Source organism: Denticeps clupeoides, chromosome 16, assembly GCF_900700375.1.
Source record: "Denticeps clupeoides chromosome 16, fDenClu1.1, whole genome shotgun sequence".
Classification (NCBI taxonomy): Eukaryota; Metazoa; Chordata; class Actinopteri; order Clupeiformes; family Denticipitidae; genus Denticeps; species Denticeps clupeoides.
In genome coordinates, this window is record NC_041722.1 from 6,796,033 (window position 1) to 6,804,296 (window position 8,264).

General features: G+C 45.2%; 1 protein-coding gene across 1 annotated transcript; it reads left to right on the forward strand.

Annotated features, from left to right (window-relative positions):
* The first annotated feature begins 3,003 nt into the window (after positions 1-3,003).
* Positions 3,004-7,929, forward strand: dkk3a (dickkopf WNT signaling pathway inhibitor 3a). Its single transcript, XM_028956721.1, has 7 exons — positions 3,004-3,254; positions 3,325-3,453; positions 3,885-3,962; positions 4,386-4,478; positions 6,877-7,021; positions 7,138-7,294; positions 7,431-7,929. Exons 1-7 carry the CDS (start codon positions 3,096-3,098, stop codon positions 7,516-7,518), a joined length of 849 nt encoding a protein of 282 aa, XP_028812554.1. The 5' UTR covers positions 3,004-3,095; the 3' UTR covers positions 7,519-7,929.
* The last annotated feature ends 335 nt before the right edge of the window (positions 7,930-8,264 follow it).

The window sequence follows — 8,264 nt, forward strand, 5'->3', positions numbered from 1 at the left end:
ACAATCTCCACACCACGGCTGCACCTACAAATTGTGTCCATATAGGTTATGGGGCAGTGGTGGCCTAGCGGTTAAGGAAGCAATCAGAAGGTTGCCGGTTGAATCCCGATCCGCCAACGTGCCACTGATGTGCCACTGAGCAAAGTACCATCCCCGGGTGCCTGGCATGGCTTCCCACTGCTCACTCAAGGTGGTGAGTTAAATGCAGAGGACAAATTTCACTGTGTGCACCGTATGCTCTGCTGCTGTGTATCAATCACTTCACTTTTACTTCACTTATGAACAGAACCGGTGACAAAGGGCATCCCTGGCAGAGTCCAACCCTCAACGGGAACAGGTCCGACTTCATGCCGGCTATGTGGACCAAACTCATGCTCCTCTGGTACAGGGACTTTTGTTAAGGCCATCCACCCCATACTCCTGGAGTGCCCCCCATAGGGTGCCCCGGGCGACACAGTGATAAGCCTTCTTCAAATCCACGAAACACATGTGGATTGGTTCGGCAAACTCCCATGCCCCGAACCCCTCCCACGCCTGATGGGTATCTTTATATGGTGTTCTCCACTCTTTTTCCTTGACCAACAGCAACATCTCTCACAAACACAAAAGAGGGAATGTCCTGGACCTGGTCTCCAGTCGTCCTTCTCCAACTTCTGACCTTTCTTCCACTACCCTTGACATCTCTGAACACCACTTCCTGACCTTCACACTCATTCTACCTACAGGATCCACAACTGTCCCCCATCCATCCTTCATTCAACACAACCTTCACACCATCTCACCTTCATCTGTATGTTCCTGCATTCTTTCACATCTCCCAACCTCTGATTCGTTCTTCTCCTTACCACTAGAGACAGCTACTAATTCTTTCCTCACCTCCCTTTCCTTTTCCATGGATCATCTCTGTCCTCTATCAACAAAACCCAAATGGACTGCTCCCCCTGCGCCCTGGCTCTCCGATACATTGCGCAGTAATCGAAGAGTACTTCGAGAAAATACAAGAAATCACAGCTTGACTCAGACCTATTGCATTACCAGAATCTTCTGCGCAAATTTTCCACTAACCTCACTACTGCTAAACCTGCTATCTACAAGGCAAAACTGGAAGCCTCTGCCCACAACCCTCAAAAACTCCACAACATATTCTTATCCCTACTCAACCCTCCGACTCCCCCTGCCCAATCTTCCCTAACAGCTTATGATTTTGCCAAATTCTTCACATTGAACAAATCTGTGAGACATTCTCCACCACAAATCCTACTCTACCCTCTGAAGATTCTACAACTGCTCTAAACCAATTCTCCAAGCTCACATTTGATGAAATCATTCATATAATATCTACAGGCAATCCAACCACCTTTCCACTAGATCCAATCCCTTCTGCAATGCTTCAAACCATTGCCCCTGACCTCATCCCTTTCATTTCTTATATCATAAACAGCTCAGGGTTCTTCTAATCCTTAAGAAACCCACTTTTCTTTCTAAAATCCTAGAGTGGTGTGTCTACAATCAGCTATCACTTCATCTGTCACAGAACGACCTCCTGGATCCTAACCAGTCTGGCTTCAGAACAGCTCATTCTACTGACACTGCCCTTCTGGCTGTTACCGAGCAGCTACATGCAGCCAGATTGGCAAAACTGTCATTGGTTCTTATTCTCCTCGACCTCTCCTTGACACAGTTAACTACAAGACTCTCTTGTCAATCCTGAAGAGGCTTGGAATTCAGGGCTCAGCATGGCAGTGGTTTGCTTTCTACCTTGATGAGCGATCTTACAAAGTGACTTGAAAAGGATCCACCTCTGCCTCACGTAGACTCTCCACTGGTGTCCCTCAAGGCTCAGTGCTAGGTCCTCTCCTTTTCTCCCTCTACACGAGAACACTTGGTGAAGTCATTTCACATGGATTATCCTACCATTGCTATGCCAACGACACACAACTCATCTTCTCTTTTCCTCCCTCTGATCTATATGCTGCTTCCAAGATCTCTGCATGTCTACCCGACATCTCATCTTGGATGGCAGCCCATCAACTCAACTCAATCTAACCAAAACTGAACTAATATTCATTCCAGCAGATTGTTCACCACATCAGGATCTTGCTACTTACTTGGACAACTCACAGCTCTCTCCTTCTACAACAGCCCGCAATCTTGGAGTAACAATAGACAACCAACTCTCCATCTTGACTCACATCAGCAATCTTTCCCGCTCATGTAGATTCCTTCTCTACAATATCAGACAAATCCGCCCTTATCTGTCAACCCAGGCCACCCAGATACTGGTTCAGTCCTTAGTAATCTCACGACTGGATTACTGTAACTCCCTTCTAGCTGGTCTACCACTATGTACCATCCAACCTCTACAACTAATACAAAATGCAGCAGCACGACTGATCTTCAACCTTCCCAAATTCTCCCACACCACCCCTCTGCTACGTTCCCTCCACTGGCTCCCAGTAGCTGCACGCATCACATTCAAAATACTGATGCTGGCCTACAAAGCCAAACATGGAGCAGCACCATCCTACCTCACAGCCCTTATTACACCTCGCACTGCACCTCGTATACTCCGAGCCTCCAGTACTGCTCGCCTGGTCCCTCCATCTCTGAAGGTAAAAGGAAGACATTCATCTAGACTCTTCTCCAGCTTGGACCCTCGGTGGTGGAATGAACTTCCCCTCGAGGTCAGAACAGCTCAGTCACTGAGCACCTTCACACGGCAGCTCAAGACCTTCCTCTTTAAAGAATATTTAGATTAACTTGTTAACTTCTTATTGTCTAACTTGTGTACAGAAAGATTGTATTCATAGTTGGGGGTCCTAATGAACCAGATCTGATCACTTCATTGATGGTAACTGGAAAGCACGTTGTAAGTCGCTCTGGATAAGGGTTGTAAAAATATGTCGGTATATACACGTCTACATGTAATATTTGAACAAACGGATGTAAGGTGTAATATGCAATAAAATGAACTCCGTTTAATAAACTATTGAAACGTCAGACGGTCCCGGGTCCCACGTGACCGCGGCGGCGGAGCGGACGCGCCAGAATCCCGGCCAGCACCGCACCGCACCGCACCGCACCGAGCCGCAAGCATGCTGCTCCCCGCGCTCAGCCTCTGCCTGTCGCTCGCCGGCATCGGCGCCATCGCCCCGGACCTTCCTCCGGACGCGCCGCGGGGCTTCTCCGCGCTGGACGACGTGTTCCGGGAGGTGGAGGAGCTGGCGCAGGACACGCAGCGGCGGCTGCAGGAGGTGGGTGCGCCGCGGGCGAGCCTGCGGGGAGCTGTGGATGCTGGATGTTCACGTTCCGTTCGTTCTCCAGGCCGATAATGAGAGTTCTTCCTCATCCGCGCCATATTCCCCGGAGCTCCCTTCAAATTACCACAATGAGAGCAGCTTTGACACCATGGTGGGAAATCAGTCCTTCCACATCGTGGAGAAGGTTGACAAGGTAAGGACTTCTACTTAAACTAACATGAAGGTAAGGACTTCTACAACATAAAAGTCGAAAAATGCAGAGACGTGGTATGGCCTGGATTATCAGGGCTCATGCACTATTTTCATATTTGCCAGCTGACTTTCACATCCATTGACAAAGGATTCAGTCAATATGAATGATTTAGCCTTGGTGTTAGTCACTTCTTATAAATATAGATAGAGTCCTCGCAATTAGTTAATTTTGCATCTTCTGAAATTATAAAAAAAAAAAAAAAAAGAACTAATAGTTGGATGTCTTACACACACACACACACACACACACATATATATTAAGACAGTGAGATATATATAATGATATCAGTTATTTTAGGCATTTATATGTTTTAAAATATCATGAATACCAAATAATTCAGAAAGAAATGTCCTTTTTCCCATTTCTGCCAGGTGACCGATGGTAAGACTGGAGAGACACACTTTTCCAGAACCATCATTCGGTCCCGCGGCAGTGAAAGCAGTGACATTGTGAGTGCTGCTCCTGTGGGTTTTTCTTAGCTGACCCTGACATTCACAGACACAGTGCAGTTACACTACATCAGGGCGCAGGCTTCGATTTTCCCCTGTTCCCTGTTCGTCATGCCAGTCATTACCATGCCCCCGTTTCACTCAAGGTGTGTCTGACTGACAGGAGTCTTTCTGACTGATCAGCCTCACAGCCTCAGTATTTTAGTCTAACCTACGCTGTGCTCAGATTCTTTGCAGGTCACAGGTTCAAAGTGCTGCTGTGTTGTGCATCTTGCAGGAGATTGGAAGTTGTTAAATAAAGTAGTTACAAAAATATATATACGTGGTTGCGTTTGAAGAACCCGTTCTGCTCCGTACATCGCCTGTGCTGTCAGTGTTTGTAACATTTTGCAAGGCGAGCGGTTTCCTCCTCTGCCCCTGCAGGGGTGTGATTCAGATGCGGACTGTGGGAAGGACAGATACTGCCTCAATGTGTCCCAGCAGTCCTGGTGCCAGCCATGCAAAGAACTTCACATGGTGAGAAAAGCCGCTACGTTTTACCTCTTTACTCATGTGTCTTAGGAAATATTATTAACAGCAAGAACATCCATCTGCCTCCGCTAATGGCTACTGGACAGAGATAAATTGACCATTTGTTACTGTAACCATGACGTGCTGGAGCCTGTGCTGTGACCGCATTGCAGCATGAGTCAAAACCTCCTGTAATCTGAGAGGAGACTTCTGTGCCGTTCATCCTCTGGGCTTCATACCAGGCAGAGGCAGAGACAGAGAGGATCAGAGGGACAGGAAAGGACGTTTCAGCTGAGACCGCACTGCTGAGTCTGGGTTCTGGCCCGTATGGCTCATATAGCCCATACAGCGCATACAGAAAGTATTCACAGCACATCACCTTTTCCACATTTTGTTTTGTTGCAGCCTTGTTCTAACATGGACTAAATGATATTTCATTTATTCCCCTGATGATCCTTGAAATGTTTCTGCAGCTTAATTGGAGTCCACATGTGATTTGGAAAGGCACACCACAGTCTATGTAAGATCCCAGACTTAACTGTTTGTGTCAGAGCACAAACCAAGCATGAAGTCTAAGGAATTGTTTGTAGACCTTTAAGACAGGATTGTCTCAAGGAACAAAACAGGGGAAGGTTACAGAAAAAAATTTCTGCTGCCTTGAAGATTCCAATGAGCTCAGTGGCCTCCATCATCCATAAGTGGAAAAGTTCAAAACCACCAGGACTCTTCCTAAACCTGGCCGGCCGCCTAAACTAAGCAATCAGGGAAGAAGGACATTAGTCAGGGTGGTGACCAAGAACACGATGGTCATTCTGTCAGAGATGCAGAGGTCCTCTGAGGACAGAGGAGAATCTTTTAGAAAAACAGCCATCACTGCAGCAATCCACCAATCAGACCTGTATGGTAGAGTGGCCAGACAGAAGACTCAGTAAAAATTTGCCAAAAGGTACCTGAAGGTCTCTCAAATCATGAGAAACAAAATTCTCATTACCAGGCCAATACCATCCCTACAGTGAAGCATGGTGGTGGCAGCATCATGCTGTGGGGGTGTTTTTCACCTGCAGGAACTGGAAGACTAGTCAGGATAGAGGGAAAGATGACTGTAGTAATTTACAGAGACAACCTGGATGAAACTTTGCTCCAGAGCGTCTCTTAAACTCATACTGGGGTGACACAGGCAAGATATCAAAGGAGTGTTTTCAGGATAACTCTATGAATGTCCTTGGGTGGCCCAGCCAGAGCCCAGACTTGAATCCGACTGAACATCTCTGGAGAGATCTTGAAATGAATGGGCCAAACTGGCCAAGGATGGGTGTGCCAAGCGTGTTGCATCATATTAAAAAAGAATACTTATATATTGTGAATACTTATGTACAAAAAATACTTATAAATGTTCTTTTTTTTAATAAATTTGACAAAACCTTAAGTAAACATTTTCACATTGTCATTATGGGGTGTTGTGTGTAGAATTCTGAGGGAAAAATGCATTGAATCCATTTTGGAAAAAGACTGTAACATAACAAAATGTGGAAAGGGGGATGCCCTGTATATCCTGGAACCAGCGTGTGACTGCATTATTAAATGAGGTAGGAATGCCAGGCTTGCACCTTAATACTGGTATATAATTTTAATTTTATACATATTGTCTCCAGAATGGACAGTTGGTTAAGGTTTAGGATGCTTAGCAAATGTCAATAACATACTTATGTAAAAAATATTGCTGTTATATGAAGGTTAGAATATTGGTTGGGAATAGAAATAAATCATTTTTGTTGGAATGTGCAGTATTGCTGTGGGTTGCTGAGCCATCAGATTTAATATTCATTAAATTGTGTAATTAATATGCCATATGGGAACTTTTAAATTAAATTATGTTTAATTCATTGTTCGTTTCAAAATGGATGCTTCTGTTCCCCAGATTACTGTGATTTTTTTGTGCCTGTCCAAACTACTATGTGATGTCATCATGTCACTGATTTATAACTATAAGATTCTGTAACATTCTAACCGGTTATTGATACGAGGACAGGCCTGTAACATAAAAATAATTTAAAAAAACACTAACAGCACTGCTCAGAAGAAGTCTACATGAAAAATATTTTGGTTTTAATCTATATAAAGAACATGGGTGTCACAGCGGGTAGCACCATGGCCTCACAGCTCCAAGGCCCAGCTTTGTGTATGAGGTGCATGTAGACTAGGTGGCTTTATTACTCCAAATAAGCCATGTGTGATTGGCGTGTGTGTGGGCTGCAGTGGGCTGGCACCCCACACTAGGTGAGGCTCTGCACCCATTGTCGCAGGTTGGGCTCCGGCAGCCCAGATTAAATTATTATATAAAAAGTGTCATTTAAGATGTCTATGCTTTAATCTGATGTCCATGGCTATACTGTGTGTTGATTAGTCTTGCACAAAAGACAAGGAGTGCTGCAGGGGCCACCTCTGCGTTTGGGGACAGTGCACTCAGAACGCCACCAAAGGAGAAGCAGGCAACATCTGCCAGTCCCAGAGTGACTGCAGGTTCGACCTGTGCTGTGCGATTCACAAAGGTACGCCCTTGTATCTGTTGAGAAAATGTTATCGGAAGCAGTCTGCTGGGACATCTTTATTATCTTTAGGGATTCACTGTAGGAATCAGTGTTGATTCTCCTTTTTGTCCATGCAGCTCTGCGCCTCCCGCTGTGCACCTACAAGCTGATGGAGCACGAGCGCTGCTACAATCCGGTTGTTTCCCTGGTGGATCTATTACCTGGGACTGAGGAGACGGAAGGACCCAGGGAGCACTGCCCCTGTGCCGGTGACCTCCAGTGCCAGCACCAAGGGTAAGACAGAAGTCCTCGAGCCAGTCCTGGTGACGATGCCAGTACTAGAACTGGACTAATTTAGGGAGATTTTATTTTTTTTCCGAGTGATCTCAGCTCTGTAAGCTGATTTATTGTATGTATTGTCCCATGTCAGGCGTGGCTCCCTGTGCCTCAATGGACAGACATCCAGCGAAGAGGACCTGGCAGACACTCTTTACTCTGAGATCGATTACATCGTTTGAAAGCTTCCGGTGCATTCCACAAGGCCAGGCCAGCACACATTCCCCCGTCGCACAGCTATTAAACAAGGCTTAGCTTCTCCATTCTTCTCCATCACCATTTAGCAGTGTAGTTTGGAAATCGAGCTGAAATACTGTGTGCTGAAGCTTTAGGTATTTTGCAAGGTGCATGAAATTTAGTACTGCAGTCAGGACGTGTGAAAAGCGACTCAAGGGCAAAGATAGACATTGTAGACATTGTAAGAGCTAAATATAATGATCGCAAGCCAATGATGTATACATTATGAACCATGGTACAAACATTATACGATGTTTCTGGGTAAATAACGTAAAACTACTCATCCCAGCTGTGGCAGTTTGTCTGCTCCGTAAAAGTTCTTTAAATATACTAGCAAAATAAAGAGCTTGAAATCATTGTTTTTCTTATCTATTTTAAAACCGGCATGCATGGTGTTTTTGGCCTCCTGGACTATTAATGTTTGCAATTGTTTTTGGTTGAGTCGGCAATGTGAAGGCATCTGAAAAATCATTTAGAAGAGACATGGTAGCATGTTAACCTTTGTTAAGGTTCTTCTTCTACTTCAGTATCCTCCGACCTAGAATTGTAGTTTAGAATGATAATTTTACAAATGCTGATATATCTATATGGATTATATTTATCTGGTCCAAAGCCTGTGTATATGGGAAAGGTTACCAGACTGATCCACTGTGGGAACCCCTAACTGGAGCAGTTGAAGGAAGTTTATGCA

Coding starts and splice junctions, on each gene's coding strand:
- dkk3a (XM_028956721.1), top strand. CDS start 3,096: ATGCTGCTCCCCGCGCTCAGCCTCTGCCTGTCGCTCGCCGGCATCGGC. Junction 3,255..3,324: donor CGCAGCGGCGGCTGCAGGAG/GTGGGTGCGCCG, acceptor TTCGTTCTCCAG/GCCGATAATGAGAGTTCTTC. Junction 7,295..7,430: donor CTCCAGTGCCAGCACCAAGG/GTAAGACAGAAG, acceptor GTCCCATGTCAG/GCGTGGCTCCCTGTGCCTCA.